The sequence below is a fragment of the Carettochelys insculpta genome, chromosome 5, assembly GCF_033958435.1.
Source record: "Carettochelys insculpta isolate YL-2023 chromosome 5, ASM3395843v1, whole genome shotgun sequence".
NCBI lineage: Eukaryota > Metazoa > Chordata > Testudines > Carettochelyidae > Carettochelys > Carettochelys insculpta.
The window spans coordinates 25,341,768-25,360,120 of NC_134141.1; the positions used below are offsets into that span (position 1 = coordinate 25,341,768).

Consider the following 18,353-nt stretch of genomic DNA (forward strand, 5'->3'; position numbering starts at 1 on the left):
TACTCAGAGCTTTTGAGTTTGTACCTTTTACCATGTCTAACTATAAACACAGTATTTTTAAAAGTTCCAACTATTTTAATATTCTACTCTTAATTCTTTTTGTTTGAGAAGCTAACATGAAAAGGGGGTGTGTGAAACAGCCTACATCTTATTGCATATCCCAGATGCACACTACTGTTGCTTCTCATGATGCATGTGGTGACCTAATAATGGACAAAACCAATTGATGACTAAGGCAATAGAACTTCACAGGATTAAATTCACCTTCCTCTGGCAGAAATCACAAATAAAGGATGCATCTGGCTGGGCTTACGCAGAGTATTGCTTGTTGGACCTCCCTGGAGCAATGGGGATAAATGTTTCCCATTGTAGTTACATCTAGTAGTACAGGGATTTACTGGTTTTCTCTATGTTCAGTCATCTTAATTGCCATGCCTGTATTTATCTCCCTGCAGATTCCCTGTTTTTTTGTTCTCCCCTTCCCTAGCTCTTTTCTTAAAACAATTTGTTATCCGGTGATTCTCCTTCATGAGGATGCAGCTAAACTGAAAATATTTGTTTTGTTGGCAAATGCCTTTGGTGTACAACCTATTGGATATATGATGATTAGTAAGGGATCTAGGCTAACAGTCAGTCTTGCCAGCAAAAGTACTGATACTTTTATATGTATTTTAGAGAATATCTCTCTTTTGGTTTCTCCATACCTAGCTCATTTAGTCAGCCTGTATATTTTAGAATTGTAGTGCTGTGGAATATTATTTGACTTGATTTTGTGAGACTTGGAAGCAAGAGTTAAATAATCAAACCTGAGACATTAAGAATTATCACTACTTTATGTGAGGCTTCACATAATGGTAAACTTTTTAACTTGGTATCAAAATATTTGATTAATGCTGCAAAATACAGGAGGGCAAGGCAAGGATAGAATGTAATAACTTCCATTTGTCAGCGAACCACACATCTCCCTCCAATTATTGCATTGTTATGTCTAGAAATCTACAGTCTGCAGTGTCTAAAGGGGAGTAGGCAAACATGTATGGGATATGTCTGTTAGGAATGTGAAATGCTGTTTGTTTAAGCAAGTGGGGAGCTACACAAGCCCCTGTTGGTTAACCATAACTGGTATACCTCAGCCGTTTATGGTAAGGCTTACCAGTTAGCTGGTTAACCATTAAGATTCCTAATATCTGTTTATTGATTATTTCATGTTTAGTCGTAGTATTTCAATCTTTGGATAAGTAGCATACTTATCATTTGAAGGTATTTTCTGTTACATACTTGTGCAACTTCCTAAGTTAATTTGTGATATTCTCTGTTCCTAATCCATAGCTGCTTTTGAGGGTTTTTTCCTCCCTTACATAGGTCCAACTTTTGAAGTAATTATTTTGTTACAGGTAAAAATGTGCCACATAGAACAGTTATATGAGCTGCAGATAGCAATTTGAGAGTTCTGAGACTATTGGGCTGCATCTGCACTACCCTACCTTTCAGAGGGGGTATATAAACGCAACAGTTCGAAATTTTTTGGAGGAAGAAGGGTGCTTTTGAAATTGGGGTTTCCTGACACGGCTAGTTTGCAATTCAAAAGCAATGCTTCCTATACGCCAGGTGGCTGCCATTATGCAAATCAGGCACTGAATATTCATATCAGCACCTCATTAGCATTTAGACCCACTTCATTTACATGTCCCTTCCATGTGTAGACATAGCTTCATAGTTATGCTTTCCAAGGAGATAGTTGTTGTAGTTTTGAATGTTAAACGCTCAATCCACCATTTTTCAACAAGTGTAAGAACCCTGGGTATGTTTGTCACACAGTGTATTCCAAGATTAATCTCTCAAGTGGATCAGTGTGCTCAGAGATCCCATACAATCTCAACTGTTTGAGCTATCCAATCGTTTAAGAATATTGCCTTTTTTAATGAGTTTTCTAGGGGCTGGAGTGCCAAACTTGCAAGTCATAATAGTAGCATTTGTAGATACACACGTACCCAGAAGGTGGGACTTACTTTATAACATGGAAGAAGAAACTAAATCAACTACACGCCATCCTCCCCGTTTGAGCTACCTCTTTCTCTGCTCTTGAACTCAGCAATATTTTCCAGGGGTGCCTTGCAATAAGAACAAGTCATAGAAAAGAGGTTTAGAGGAAGTATGGACCATAAAGAGGGAAGAAGGATTGACATTTTACCACTTTTAATCATTGGACTTTTTTTTAAATCTTTTAGAATTGATCGATATCACCTGCACGCTGCTACTACTAAACCCAGACTTCACCACTGCATGGAATGTAAGGTACGTTGCACTCAGCATATGACATCACAGAGAGCTTGGCCAGCTGCGTGAAGTCTGAGTCCAGCATAAGCTTTGTTTTAAATGGGATTTAACATCATAACATCTATACTGATATTAAGATGTACTGAGAAAACGTTTAAAATCTTTTCCTTTCTGTTTTCCTTTGTAGCTAATCTATTCATATTCTTTCAAAACCCCTCCCCCACTTACCCCCCACATACACACACCGGGCAGCTTTAAATAATAATTTGAAGGCTATAAACAAGCCATTACAGCTTTAGAAATGGGTGGTTTTAAATGTTTAGACATGGAGGTTTTCTCAGTTCCATTGGTTTATTGCAATAGGAAAAATAGATCAGTCAATTAAAACTGCATTTGTGGTGAGCAGCTATCAGCCCCAGATAAAGCAAGTATTTTTTCAGGCCTATAATGTAATTATTCAGGTGGTGCTGTGTGTGGATTTTTGAAGTGTCGTTGGTTAAAGAAAAGGAAAATGTGGCAGTCATAGTCAATATTTCCTCTATTTTTTTTTTCAATCCATGGGCAGAATAAATTTTATGTGTACCAAGGCATATGTAGATATGTGCCACCAACAAAAACACATGCTGCCAGCAACAGACAGCTGTGAGCATTCTGCTATTCAGATGGGCTGTTCCTGAATCTCTCCCTGGTGGCCACCCAAGCATTCAGCTTACACAGAACATGTATCTTTGGGTATCCTTTAAATGATAAAATTGATAGGGCTTTTAAACAGAAAAAACACTTTTGAACTCATTCAGTAGCACCATTTGTAAACTTCTCAGGTGTTGCTGTAAGTAATATTCTTGGTATCTGTACTGCTGCAGCAATAATTAAACCCTTTTTTAAATGGAAGTACAGTAAAATTCCTTTAATCCGGCATGTCTGAGACTGGACAGGTGCCGGATTACCAAATTGTCTAGACTGTTCGACATCACCATAACCCCCCTGTTCAAAACCCACCCCCCGTTGCAGCTCACCACCCCTGCGCTCCTGCAGGTTCACCAAGCCTGCACCCAGGTGCAGTTCACCACCCCAGCATGTCCCCAGCTTCTTTACCACCCACTGCGCTAATGTAGCTTCGTCACCACCCCCATGCTCCTCCCACTTCTTCACCATCTTTGCATGCCCCGCCTCCAACCCCTACACGCTCCAGCTCAGCTCCACCCTCCCCATCCCACCTATACCCTAACCCACCCTAGGCTTAACCTCCCTACCCCACTTCCACTGCCCAACCCATCACACAAGCCCTCCATGTATCTTGGGGGACTACTGTATGTCAGACCATCAAATTTTGCTAAATTATCTCTAAATGGGTCTGTTTTTGTCAGATGCTGGACCATTGGGATTTCCTAATCATCAGAGGCTGGATTAAAGGAATTTTATTGTATATAAGAACATAAAATTCTGCATTATGGGGTCAGACAAATGGTCCATTTAGACCTATATTCCACCTTCTGACAACAGGCATTGTCAGAAGCTTCAGAAGGACTGAACACTACAAGGTAGTTATCAAGTAGTCCATCCGCTGTCATCCAGTCCCAGTTTCTGACAATCATAGTGTTAGGAACACCCAAAGCATGTGATTGTGCATTACCATTTTGCTTTGTAATCACTGAAGTACATTTCCTACATGGACTTATCTCCATTTGTTTTTTAATCCATTTATCCTTGTGCCCTTCACAACATCCCCTGGCAGTGAACTGAACAATTTTCTGTTCAGTGGGTGAAATAGTACTTTCTTGCTTTACTTTAAATCTGCTCCCTATTGTGGTATGTAAGGGGTAAATAACACTTCCTTATTCGCTTTTTCCAAGCCATTCATGATTTTATAGATTTCAGTCATATCCTACTTCATTGTTTTTCCAGTCTCTTTAATCTCTCCATGTATGGAAGTTGTTCTATAAATCAAACATTTGCATTGTCTTTCTCTGCACCTTTTTCAATCCTGATACCTCTTTTGAGATGGAGTTACCACAACTGCACACAGTACTCAATGTAACAGAGAGGGAGCCGTGCTAGTCTATATACTATCAAAACAAAAAGCAGTCAAGTAGCACTTCAAAGACTACCAAATAATTTATTAGGTGAGCTTTCGTGGGACAGACCCACTTCTTCAGACCAAAGTGTACTCAAAGTGTGGGCGTAGCATGGGTTTATATAGTGACTTTATGATCTTTACTGTCGCAGGGTTGGTATACCCTTCACCCTTGGGCAGGAGCTTTGTACTCTGTGGCTCTGTGATTGGGCTCTGCACCAGGTGCCTCAGCAGTATGGGTCTTTGCCACAGTCATAGCCTGGCAGCCAGAGTCTGTGACCAAGCCCTTTCTCACTCAGGGAAGGGTGGTAGCAGGGGGTGCCAGGCCACCTTGGGGCGGGGTGGGGGTAGGGTGTCACTGTAGAGGGACCCAGACCTGCACTCTCATCCAAGTCCCTCACTGGTGCCTGTTAGTGTCTGGGTAGCCTGCCACCATCTCACTGGGGCACCCACCAAAATGACAAAGGGGGTGCTGTTGTCATCATGAATAAGTCACACTATGAACAGGAGGCAGCCAGACAACTCTCCAACACCACATTTTGCAGACCTCTCTCCTCTGATCCCACTTGGGATTCCAAAAGAAATTCAAAAAGAAAGAAATTACAAAAGAAATTACAACTACTACTTAAGGAACTCCCTTCTGCTACTCGGGACCTTATTCACTCAGACACACCATCTGAGCCCCAACCTGGATTATTCTGTTTACTTCCCAAAATCCCCAAACCTGGGAACCCCGGACCCCGTATCATTTCGGGTATTGGCACCCTTACCACCGGACTATCCAGTTATGTGGACTCCCTCCTCAAACCCTATGCCACCAACACTCCCAGATATCTCTGAGATACCACTGACTTCCTGAGGAAATTACAAAACATCAGAAAAGATCCTGACAACACCATGCTTGCCGCTATGGATGTAGAGGCTCTGTACACTAATATTCCACACGAAGATGGATTACAAGCTATCAGGAATACCATCCCTGATGTCACCACAGCCAGTCTGGTGTCTGACCTCTGTAACTTTGTTCTCATCCACAATTATTTCTGATCTGGGGACAATTTATACCTTCAGATTAGTGGAACTGCTGTGGGCACCCGCATGGCCCCACAATATGCTAATGTATTTATGGCTGAGCTGGAACAACAGTTTCTCAGCTCTTGTCCCCTATTACTCCATCTCTACTTAAGATACATTGATGACGTCTTTATGATTTGGACCCATGGTATAGAGACTCCACAGAGACTTTAACAGTCTGCACCCCGCCATCAGCTTATACCTTGATTACTCCACATGAGAGAGATGTTTTCTAGACACGACGGTACAAATCAAGGATGGCCTGATCGATACCACACTCTACCGGAAACCCACTGATCGCTATACTTACCTACACGCTTCTAGCTTCCATTCTGTACACACAACCAGATCCATTGTTCACAGTCAAGCCCTTAGATACAATCGCATTTGCTCTGATCCTACTGACAGAGACTGAAAACTACAAGATCTTTACCAAATATTCATAAACCTGAATTACCCACCAGGAGAAATGAAAAAACAAATCAGCAGGGCTAGACAAATACCCAGAGACCAGCTACTCCAAGATAGGCCCAAAAAAGCCGAGAACAGAACACCACAGATCATTACCTGTATCCCCCAACTCAAACCACTGCAACACGTTATTAAAGACCTACAAACTATCCTTAATCAGGATGCCACACTCCAGGTGACAGGCCTGTTCTCTCCTACAGACAACCTCCCAACCTTATGAGGATTCTCACCCACAACCACAGTCTATACCACAGGAACACCAGACCTGGAACTTTTCCTTGCAACAAAGCCCGCTGCCAGCTTTGTCCACATATCTGTTCTGGGGATAGCATCACTGGACCTAACTAGGTTATTTACAGAATCAGGGGCACATTCTCATGTTCCTCAGCTGACATCATATATGCCATCATGTGCCAACAATGCCCAGATGCTTTGTATATTGGACAGACTTCAAACTCTCTCAGACAAAGAGTTAGTGGGCACAAAACAGACATAAAAACACTCCTGATCCACAAACCTGCCAGCCAGTATTTTAATGGAGTGGGCCATTCTGTTAATGACTTAAAAGTTTGCATCTTACTGAAGAGGAATTTTCACACAGTCTGGAAAGAGAGGCTGCTGAACTCTCTTTTATATTCAAATTTGACACATTTAACATGTGGTTTGAACTGGGATGGGAATTTTCTGGGTCATTATAGGGGCTCTTTTGCATACTTGGCTTAATCTAATTCTTGACTCCCCACCCCTTCTACACCTCTACTCTCTGATTTGCTCACCTTGATGATTTTTTTTCTGATTTGTCAGCCTTGATTACTATTTTTGGTTCTCTGTGCCTTAAATATTGAGTCTGTTCTGATATGGCTATGGTCTGAAGAAGTGGGTCTGTCCCACGAAAGCTCATCACCTAATAAATTATTTTGTTAGTCTTTAAAGTGCTACTTGACTGCTTTTCTGTTTTGATAGTATATAGCCTAGCACAACTTTCTCTCTGATGCTTTTAGCCTTGTCGTTCCAGTACTGCTACCCTTCCCTGAAAAACTTTCCTGGGTACTTCCTACCTGACTCTGTGTCTCACTGTCTCTGGGTTCTCCATCTCTTCCTCTCAGTGGTGTCCCAGGCTGGTGTTTTGGTGACAGAATATGTAGACAGTCCTTCTCCAGGAACTAACATGGCACTTGCATTCTGGTCAAAGGTCAGTCCAGACTGAGCTGCTCTACAGGATTTTGTACCTGGCCTCCAGCTAGAGCAGTGGCAGGCAGCCTGCAGCACATGGGCTGCAAGTGGTCCATTGGATTCTGTTTGTGGCCTACGAGATATTTTGTTTGTTGTTGTCCACACACAGGGTTGCCAGTTTCTTCTGGTTTCTCTCCACATAGTTTTCTTCATACTAGTAGGATTACTAAAGTGACACACACATGAAATGAGGTGCATGCTGATTGCCCACAACATTGACTGTGTGAGCCATGTGCTCCCCCAGCATCTAATCAAAGTGCTGCTAGGGTTCAGTGGACACATCCCACAAATTCTAGGTAAAAAAGTGCAGTTAACAAAACTACCCCATTCTGGGAGGCCATGTGGTTATGACAATCTTGTAGCCCACTGAGATGGAGGGCCATTCATGCGGGCCCATTCAGTAGCCTAGGTTGCCCATCGCTGAACTAGAGCTAGGAGAGCAGCGTTAGCTCATGCTGAGTTAGTGTGGGATTGATAAAAGCCATTACACACTCTCAACTGTTTCTTATTTTTGACTGCTATTGCACAGTGATGTTTTTATAGAACTGTCCACAATAATTCCTAGCTCTGTCTTGGCTGGTAACAGTTAATTTAGATCCTGGCATTTTGGACTTATAGTTGAGATTGCTTTTCAGTATGCCTTACTTTGCACTTACAAACATTGAATTGTCAGCAACATCTGTTATCCAGCATGTTGTGATTTTAGTTAGCTGAGTGTCCACCTATAATGGCTTTTGATAGTGGTTTTTGTTTGTTTTTTTCCAACCCCTAAATAGTAAACAGTGGAATTATTGGTAATGCTGAGAGACAATATTGACCTCCCATGGTTCAGCAAATTCTCTGGTTCAGCACCGGTCAAGATCCCAGGGTACTGGACTAGAGAGGTTCAACTTGTATTATTTTGCTGCCCAGTCACCCAGTTTTGTGAGAGCCCTTTAACTCTCTGATGTCAGCTTTGGACTTACCTGTCTTAAGTAATATTGTATCATCATCAAACTTTGCTATCTCACCCTTAAACCATTTTTCCAGATAATTTATAAATATGTTCAGCACACAAGTCCCAGTGCTTGGATGATCCCAATTTGCCTCTTCCACTCTGAAAACTAACCATTCCTACTGTTTGTTTCTTATCTTTTAACCACGGTTTGTCCAATTTAAAATATAGAACGTGGATATTTTACTTTGAAACCCCCTTATCTGGTTACAATAAAATTGTTCCCTCAATTGTTGTAATTGTAATTCTTCAGTTGTAAGAATTGAATTGTAATTTTTCAAGTTTATATTCTGAGTAGCATAGTTGGTTATATTATGTTTCAGAGAAAATAACATACACCCTTAAAGGAAATTTTTTTTTCTTTCACAGGAAAGAACTAATATTATCTGGCACTTTAAGTCCAGTTAAGGATTTACATCTTGGAAAACTGGCATTAACTAAGTTTCCAAAAAGTCCCGAAACATGGATTCACAGGTTTTTTTTTTCTTCTCTTCCTTTTCCCCCGCTCCCACTTAATGTATTTTCCTATTTCTGCTTGTGTTTGGGGAGGGTATATTGGTGGGTGGAGGCAAGCATCTGGAAACGGCAGATTTCCAAACTACAAAGTGTGAAATTCTTTTCTTTGATTTTTTTTAAAGAATCCTGTCAACTCTATGTAGGGCTTAGCATTCAAATCAAATATGTATCTGCATGTTAAACACATCTTTTAATATAACTATAGTTGTATGCATTTTTTCTTTTTGTATTCCCAGTTTGAGTGCTTGAAACTTGCCATCAGATTAATGCTAGGTTATGCATATTTTACTTTATTGAAAAAAAATTGCCATTAACTTGTTTATCTTATAGCCCTGCCAGACAATGAGAATTCGTTAGAAATTAAATGTTTGTAATTGTAATTAAATAGGTTATCCCATTACTGTATTTTGACATTTTTCTCATCCCTATATTTTCACCATAAGATTATGCAATTGGAGTGTCTCTTTCACTAACCAATGAGAAATAAAATGTATTTTTCTAAAAAGGCAAACCAGTGCTCAATCAACTGTGCCAGATACCTCAGGCTGGCTCCCATGCTCCTGCTTCTGAGAAGGGCTGGTGACAGCTGATGCCTGCTGGTACATGCAAGGGAAATGCTGTGGTCTTGGCCCAACAGAGCAGAGACTTGGCCAGACTGACAGGAAATTGTTATAGTTGCTGGCTATGGAAGCTGTCCCTGAGCCTAAGCCATTCAGCAGTGATGTGGCCTCCTCTACAGCCAGAGACAATCTCTCCATCCTCTCCTCTTCTTACAGCATGGCCTAGGGGTCTACAGCCCACCAGATCCCTGTCCTTTTCCATATCTTGTGCCTTTAGGGATCCAGTGTCACTGGCCCTGAGGCTATGCGGGGAATCCTCTGCAATTCTGTTGTCATAGCCCCATGCATTTACTCACTATCCAGAAGTGTCAGACCCATCCACAGGCGGACACTGTTCAGCAGCAGGGTATGTTCCTCTCTGACTGGAGGATCTTCCTCCTCCTTTCTGTCCTGGGCAAGGGTCTCTGCTCCACTGGGCCAGGGTAACCTCAGCCTCCCCAGCATGTACTGTGGTTTCTTGGGCTCCTCGGCTGTACAGGGTGTGCCCTGCACCCCCAGCATCACTACTACCCTAAACCTACCCATCATAGCTGTTAACAAAAATGAAAAGCAAATCTTCAAGAGTAAAAATTAATACAGATTGTTGAATTAGAAAAAACTTGAATTCTGCCAATCTTAGTTATACACATATAGGTACCCATGTCTTTTTCCTGCTCATTTGCCTTAATCATGTTGATGTGGCACCAGAATTGAATAATATAATTATCATTATGCTTTTTTTTAATTTTCTAACCCTGCAACTTTTTTTCACTACTTTTGCCACATTCACACTATTTGCTTCATGTAACTACGTTATGTAGAATGAAATGCTCAGCAGATGTGATGGAAAGGAAAGAAATAACTTGCAAGTGCCATGTTTAGTTTTAGCTGCATCAAACTTTTTGAGGTTACACAATGTTGGACTATAAACTGCACCATGTAATGTACAGTGCACCTGAAATCGTGAGGGGCATTTTTAAGATGTACAGAAAAGTCAGGTGTTCTTTGACTCATGTTTGCCTTTCACATTTAATGTTAAAAATTTACATGGAAATAGAGAATCAGAAGTTACTTAGCTTATGCTTTATAACAAAAGGAATGTCTCTGTCATTATTTAACTTTCCTGCATATAAACATTTTAATCTCTCTCATTTTGGGTCTTTGTCATCACAACACCCCAGTCTTGCATTTTGGCAATTGATGGTTTTGACCAGAAACTTTTTAAAAAAGAATCATGTTTGGTATCAGGTTTTGGGTTTAAAAAAAAAAACCTCCAAAACCCTTCCACATATCTTCAAAGTTGCTACATTTGTGACATGTATCCCTCTTTTAAGTGAAGTAATCAAAGACTGTGATTTAATTTGTTGCCGTTCTTTAGCTACAATGACTATCAGAAGCAAATTTACAAATACAGTGGTTTTGATCTCAGATTAGACATACAGTCAACTTAAATTTCCCTCTCAGAAGTTTATCTATTCTTGTTTTCAAATAGGTGAGATTACTTAAATATATTTATATATTTTTGTTTTAATGTTTTTTCTGTGCAGTATTTGGTCAGAAACTTTTCCTTTGTTGTTGATGTGGATCTTGCACACGCTAATCAGGAAAACAGACTCCCCCACAAAAAAGGAGAACACATGGGGGAATGTGAGAGTGTAAAATAACAAAAGTTGGCAGAGAGACTCTGGATGAATGTTCACCGCACGGTGAGCTTTTCAGTGGCCACCCAGGAAAGATTCAGGTGCCACCCAGCTGATTGCCAGAGCACCCAGCAGCATATGTTTCTATAAGTGGTGCATATCTTCACATGTCATCTTGCACACAACATAGTTTATTTTGCCCATGAATGATAAAATTGGAGGGAACATTGTTCCAGACTTTTTCACTTTAAAGCTTTATTAAAGAAAAAATTCACCTTTCTTCAAGCATACTGAATGACATTGGTAGAATAATTAAAGTAAGCCAACACAGAATGGACCAAATGGTGTAATTTTTTTTTTGGTCTCAGTTATTAAAACCTGTGGGTCCTGAACTGACTCTGTAGGGCTAACAAAAGTAAAAATCAATAATGTCTTTTTTCTTTTGTGACTAAAGTCAGCAGATAAGACTTAATCCATACAGGGTGCAGATCTGTTTAGTAAGAAGGTATTTTTACATCTTTTTCATCATAAAACTTCACTTTAACATGCTGGATGTCTTGTCAAAAGGGAATTCATGATCTTATTTAAATACTCCTTTTTCAAATTTGTTATATTCAGGTTTTTTTGGTAACTTTTTTATTGATTTCCTCAAATTCTTACTACTAGATATGACCAATAACTGTAAATAACTAAACAAGGGGTGCTAAAGTTAGATGTTGTTTAAATGTGTTCATTAACAGAAGACTTTGTAACTTATTAGCTCCAAAGTCTGTCTGTTTCCCTGGTATCCAGTTTACTCCAAGTTGAGATGATAGGAAACTCTGCATACATTGGTCAATCTAGTTTAGATAATGAAATAAGGGAGAAAACAATTTTTTTCTTTTAAAACTGCTTTTGCATTGCTAACACTCTATGCCATTTAACCAGACGATGGGTGCTGCAGCAACTTATTCAGGAAAACTCCCTGCCAACTCTTGTAACTAAAGGGAACTTGGGAACTGTGCCTGTAGAAAGGATTCAACGATTAGTACAGGAAGAAATGGACGTCTGCTGTGAAGCTGCTGGGAGATATCCAAGCAACTACAATGCCTGGTCCCATCGTATTTGGATTTTACAGCATTTGGGAAAGCTGGATGTCAAGGTACAATACAATGTTTAAGCAGAATTTAAATCTGGATAATCATAAAGCACAGAGAGATAAAATAATTGTCTTAGTGTTGTCAAACTGATTTACACAATTAGCGCTTTAGGAGAAGCAGTCAAGGCTAAGCATTTGTTCTGTTGCTGTGCTATATTCTTAACAGTGTAACTTGCATCCACCACCATCTGCTGGTGCTTAATTGATAGAGAGTAGATGGATATCTGGGAGAGGAAGCAGAGGATAGAGTATAAATTCTCTGCTGGTATAAGCTGTAAGAGCCCATTAGAGAAAAAGCTACTGTGCAGCAGGTGTCATTGCAATAGTGTAATATTCCTCTTTTTTGTTTTGCTACTAGTGTTATTTCATGTCATTTTGTAATGTCAAAATGTGTATAGAGGACTAGTATATGAGGAGTGGAGGGAGGGATAACTCAGTGGTTTGAGCATTGGCCTGCTAAACCCAGGGTTGTGAGTTCAGTCCTTGAGGGGGCCTTTTAGGGACTGGGGCAAATAGATGTCAAGGATGGTACTTGGTCCTGCCAAGACGGTAGGGGACTGGACTAAATGATCTCCTAAGGTCCCTTTCAGTTCCAGGATATGTGTATCCCCAATTGTGTGTGTATGTATGTATATGTGTATATATATATATATATATATATACACATTATAAAATAAAGAGACCAGGCAAGTTAGAAACAGAAAAGTGATACTCATAAGCATTTTCATGAGATACAAGGACATTACATCAAACAGGTAGTACTGAGTAACTGACCTTAAATATGCCTTATTAACTTCAGCAGTGATGTCTTGTGAAAATCTTCTACTTGCATCTCAAGCATGTTCATATAGTTCATCCAAAAATGGAATGCATTCAAGGCTGCATGAAGATGAAATTGTTGACATGTTCTAAAAAAAGGACAAATATCTAATTACTTTTACACTGTGATTTCTTGGCTCTGAGGTGCATTCAATGCCTTTATTATGTGGATGCTCTAATCTCCCAGGACTCTACATTCTTTCACTACCCTAACCTCATCTGTGGTTTGTTTTGTTTTTTTTGAAGGGAGAGTGCTGAGTATCTAAAACCGCAATATCTGTTCTTGGGCTATCACTGGCAGCCTGGGAGGTCATTTTGCTTATACTTTTTCCTGTTTTAGATTGTCACCTAAGAACATTTTTAAAGAGCTGTACATATTCCATAATAACCTGAAATGTGTGAGGTAGTCAAACAGTCTAGAAGCTCTCTCATCTAACTCTCAAATAAAAGGTGGGTGTGTAGACTTCAGGACTCTCAGACAAGCCTTTGGTGGCTGTATTTTTATGTCTATATTTTATATTTTAAAATTTCAGTGCCCTTACATGGCAAACACCAATTCTCCCCTTTAATTCGTAGCAGTTGTTTGAAAGATAGGACACAACTTCAAGGGCTTTTGCAGCTGTGGTCCCTATGGGTGCAGACTATAAAAATAGGTAAAGAGGAAGGCTTCAGCTTGAAACAAGTAGCTCTCCTTGGATTTAGAATTTATCTAGTGTGTTTCCTTTGTGTACAAGTATGTGAATTGCACTGAGCAGTGGCAGTTCACAAATAATTATGGCCATGAAAGAAATGTTACACGCTCAGCTTAAGTTTTTTTTTTATTTTTTGTTTTTAGGGTTATGTTATGAAGCTCACTATTCCCTTTGATTTCCATCCAACTTGGCAGCCAGCCCAGTTTCCCTACTGGTCTCCTTTTAATCCTGAGAAAAGATTTCATGCTGATCCCAGAATCCTTTGCAACAATTGTTGATGCAGCACTTCAGAAGCATCATTATCATGCTGCATAAGTGTGTCCATGGGAACTAGGAGGGCTGTTCAACTTACAGGGCAAACAAGTGAGGATGGAAATCTAGAGGAAGTAAATACACAGAATTATTTTTAAAAAGACATTTTCAATTTGGTGAATTTGTTCATGAACACATTGAGAAGATTCAGTGAAAAACAGGACAAATGGGGAAAGGGGGACATGTTTTTTTTTTCCCAGAAATATAAAAGACTATAGGTGTAGCTTTTTCTCTCTAATTGTGTACTTTTGGTCAGTTGAATGTGTGTAATGCCAATTATAGTTAAATGTAAACCTGCCTGATCATGACCAAATATTAGAACACTTCATATTGTCTTTTTTAACTCCACAACAACAAGCACCTGCAATTTTTCATTGGAGTTGAGGCTCCTTTTAAAAAATTTGGCCCAAAATCTCTATTAGAATATTTCACAATACTATAAACTGTCTTAGAAAGTTGTTGGGATTTTAATTATATGTTTTCTAAATCCTGAATATTCTACCCTTAAGCACAGTTGTCTTATTTGGAGATCAGATTAAATATAATCTTGGGCTTTTGTAGACAATTAGGTGGTAACAGAGTAGATTGTTTGACCTTCATTAGTGCTTGGGTACCAATTCCTTCCTAAACAGCAAGCATCTTCCACTTATGTGGAATCTATGAAGTCCATAGAGGCAGTGGATTTTCTAGGTAGGGAAAATACTTTCTTTTGTTTTTTAAAAAAAAAAAGCAGGGGTTGCTCCAGCCCTGTGAGGCTGCCATGAGCGGGGGCACTCCAGAGCAGCTCCTGTCTGCAGTGGTCCAGGGAGGAAGTGGGACCCCCCGCCACAGACGGGCTGCTCTGGCCCAGCTGAAGTGCTGCTGACCTTGGTGTACCCAGGCTGGGCCACTGCAGTTGGGGACTGCTCCAGCTGTGCTGGAGTGCCCCAACTCACATCAGCACTGTGGGCTGGAGCAGCCCAAGTCCCCAGCACACTGCAGGTGGGCATGCTCCAGCCTGCCCCAAGCATGTTCATAGCAGGGTGCCCCACTAATTTAGTCAGTTAGCTAGTTAAACCTAGTATTTAACCAATTACCTCATTCAAAAGGGATTTTACATCCCAGTTTTAAGATTGCCATTGTGGTTAGTTAAAAATCTTTAAAACTTCAGATATCTGCTAGAGAAAGGGAGGATTGTCGTGAGAGTAAAGCATAGGACTGGGAGTCAGGAGTTCTGGTAGTTCAGCTTCTATTCTTGACTCTGCCACAGGTTTTCCTGTGTGACTGTGGTCAGCTTATTTAATCTTGCAATGCTTCAGTTTACTGCTCTGTAAAATGAGAATGTCTAGGTTGTTTTGTATCAAGAATTTAGAAAGTACATTGAGATCCTCTGATGAAAAGTACAACATAGAAAACCAGACAGGATAAAACCCACTAGTATGTAGACAGTCATACTGTACAACATATATAGAATTAGCACATGATATGTACAGATTTTTCTTCGGAGGAGCAATGTTTAATAGTCACAGCTGGAAGAAGAGGGAGAGATTTTGATTTAGGCAGAATGACTAGTGCAGTGAACTCTCATTATGCCTAACAGACACATCCAACGCTCTTATATTACAAATATTGGCACTACAAAAAGTAATTCAAAATGAGCTAATGATTCTGTTTCACCTCATAGTAGTAGTACTGTAGTACACTCTATTGGAAAAGTACAACTTAAAATGTAGAATTAAGTTTTTTTAACTCAACTCCCCTCAAAAACAAAACAAATGTAAAATTTGAGTCTACACATCAAAGCATGACAGGGCATGTGAATGGTGAGGGTATGTGACATGTAGCTGGTGTTGCAAGTTATTTACAACAGTGCTGTGCAAAAATAAACAAGAAGCAGGCAAAAGTAAACAAACTTGTTTGCTATGTTGATTGGCTGAACAAGACATAGGGCTGAGTGACTTAGAGATGCTGAAGTAGTCCATTATTTTGTTTTTGAGTGCACTTATGAAAATTAATAAATCCACATAGCTCCCGCAGCTGGCCGCCTTATGTGGTTTGCAGGGGCATGGAAAGCCGGGAGTCTGCATGTGGGTCCTACTGGGCTCCTGGCTGGGAGTCATCGAGGTGGACTTCTCCTGGCCAGACCTACACCCGGCACCCCAGATCACAACCCAAACCCTCTGCCCTCCTACTCCTGCACCCGTATCCCCTTGCAGACCCATCATCCTAAGCCCCAGATTGCACCCCAAACCTCTGAAACTCTGCCCCAGGTTGCAACTCCTTCCTCTTCTACATTCCTCCTCCAGGTCAGAATCCTCTCCTGCACCCAGACCCATATCCTCTTCTGAACCCTTCACCCTCTCCTTCAACCAATCCCCTGCCACCAGGTCACAACCCCCTCCCACTGTCATCCAGATTTCCTGGCAGACCCCACACCCCCTCCTTCACCCCATTTCCCTGTCTCCAGCTGCCTTCTGCACACAGCTCCAGCCCAGACCCTGTATCTCCTCCTTTAATATCATGGAAGACTGCTGCCCTTGATGACTTACCAAATTCTTGGAGTGGACCATCCCATCAAAAGTTATTGCCCACTCCTACCTTTTGAAGATCTCTGAGAATCTTTCCTTTGTAAAGAATGGAAAAATTACAAATGCTTTTGTGGTAGATGGTAAATAAGCAAGTCTTAACACTTGTACTTGATCAGTAAAATTTTTGATATTCATGGGTGTTTAAACACACACACACACACACACACACACACACACACACACACACACACACACACACACACACACACACACACACACACACACACACACACACACACCCATAAATGACGGTTTTGCCATGGCAAGTACAAATGTGAACACTGCTTTGTCAGCAGGAGTACTCTGCTGCCAAGAAAGGAAAAGTTGCTCATTTGCGGGGTAGAAATATTTTTGTCTGCGAAAGTGCCAACATGCAACATTCATGCACACTGACGTTTAGCGACGGGGCTGTGTTGACACAGCCTTGTCACTAAAAGCTGTGTAGTGTAGACAGACCTTTAGTTCCAAGATTCAGAAGTCTGGTCTATAAATACAGGATTATCTTTTATGTAACAGTGTTCATTTTAAAAAATGTTCTTTTGCCTATTCTAAGTATTCTAAATTGGAAAATCTGTATAAAGGGATAATTTGGGGAAGGTGTTTTTGTTTAAATAGAAGCTTTCATTTTTAGCATTGTTCTTTTAAACATTTTCTCTATAGAAAAAACTGGTGGTGGTGGTGACAGAGATGGTGGCAAGCTTAAAGGAAGGATTGTGGGCTGAATACATTCATACAGAAAACAATCTTGGTAATCGTCGTATTTATATGAATTAGTTAATTTCACTAATTCTTGTTTTCAGATTCTCCTTGATGAACTTTCTTCCACTAAACATTGGGTGTCCATGCATGTTTCAGACCATAGTGGATTCCACTACCGCAAGTTCTTAATAACATCCTTGATTGGCAGAACTGTGACTGATAATTCTATACTGTTGCCAAATCACTTGGTAAATGAGCAAACCCCCAGTCTTACAAAGGATGAAAAAAATGAAGTGTCTGAAGCTGCTTGTACAGAAGAAGAAAGGGTAGATCTTCCCCATCTTCTAGAGGAAGAGTTGGAGCTCTGCACTGATCTTATTGATACCTTCCCTGGACATGAAACACTGTGGTGTCACAGGTAAGAGGACTTGTCAAATAAAACATCTCTTTGAATGATTTAGTTGCTTTGAAATTGAAGTCAAAGGGGAAATTGTAACTCTGATTATTAAAGACACGCCTTTCTTAGTAAAGACTTTTTTCCTGACATATGCTAAGCTTTTGGTTTTTGACTTCCACACGCATCAGAGCTATTAAATACAATACTTGACTGAATGAATTCAGTACCTTGTTGGAATAAGCTATCAACATCCTTCCACAGAATAGTTTCAGGAGAAAGCCTGGATGTTAGGTTTATATGACAAAAGATGGTTTACATGCACAATATCGAAATCTGGTAGATATAGGGAACATAGATATCCAGAAAGCCTTTGACAAGATCTCTCACCACAGGCTCTTAAGTAAAGTAAGCAGTCATAGGATGTGAGGGACGGTCCTCTCATGGATTGATAACTGGTTAAAAGAAAGGAAATGAAAGGTAGGAATAAATGGCCAGTTTTCAGACTGGAGAAGACTAGTACTACAGGGGTCTGTAGTGCACCTATCCTATTCAGCATATTCAGGAACAATCTGGAGAAAGGGTCAATAGTGAAGAGGCAAACTTTGCAGATGATACTAAACTACTCAAGATATTTAAGTCCAAAGCAGACTGTGAAGAACTTCAAAAGGATCTCACAAAACTAGGTGACTGGTCAGCAAAATGGTGGATGAATTTTAATGTTGATAAAAGCAAAGCAATGCATATTGGAAAGCATAATCCTATATATACATACAAAGTGATGGGGAATAAATTAGCCTTCTCCACTAAATTAGTCGTCTTTTGGATAGTCATCCACTCATTGTGCATCAGCA

At 40.3% G+C, this 18,353-nt stretch overlaps 1 protein-coding gene across 5 annotated transcripts in view; it reads left to right on the forward strand.

Moving 5' to 3' along the window:
* The window catches only part of PTAR1 (protein prenyltransferase alpha subunit repeat containing 1), a 57,712-nt gene that overhangs the window by 25,853 nt on the left and 13,506 nt on the right, over positions 1-18,353 (forward strand). For all 5 annotated transcript variants that reach the window (XM_074994781.1, XM_074994782.1, XM_074994785.1 and 2 more), the window contains 4 exons: positions 2,229-2,295; positions 8,493-8,597; positions 11,806-12,019; positions 17,207-17,523. In XM_074994781.1, coding sequence (XP_074850882.1) covers positions 2,229-2,295; positions 8,493-8,597; positions 11,806-12,019; positions 17,207-17,523 — 703 coding nt within the window. The remainder of the gene's footprint in view (positions 1-2,228; positions 2,296-8,492; positions 8,598-11,805; positions 12,020-17,206; positions 17,524-18,353) is intronic.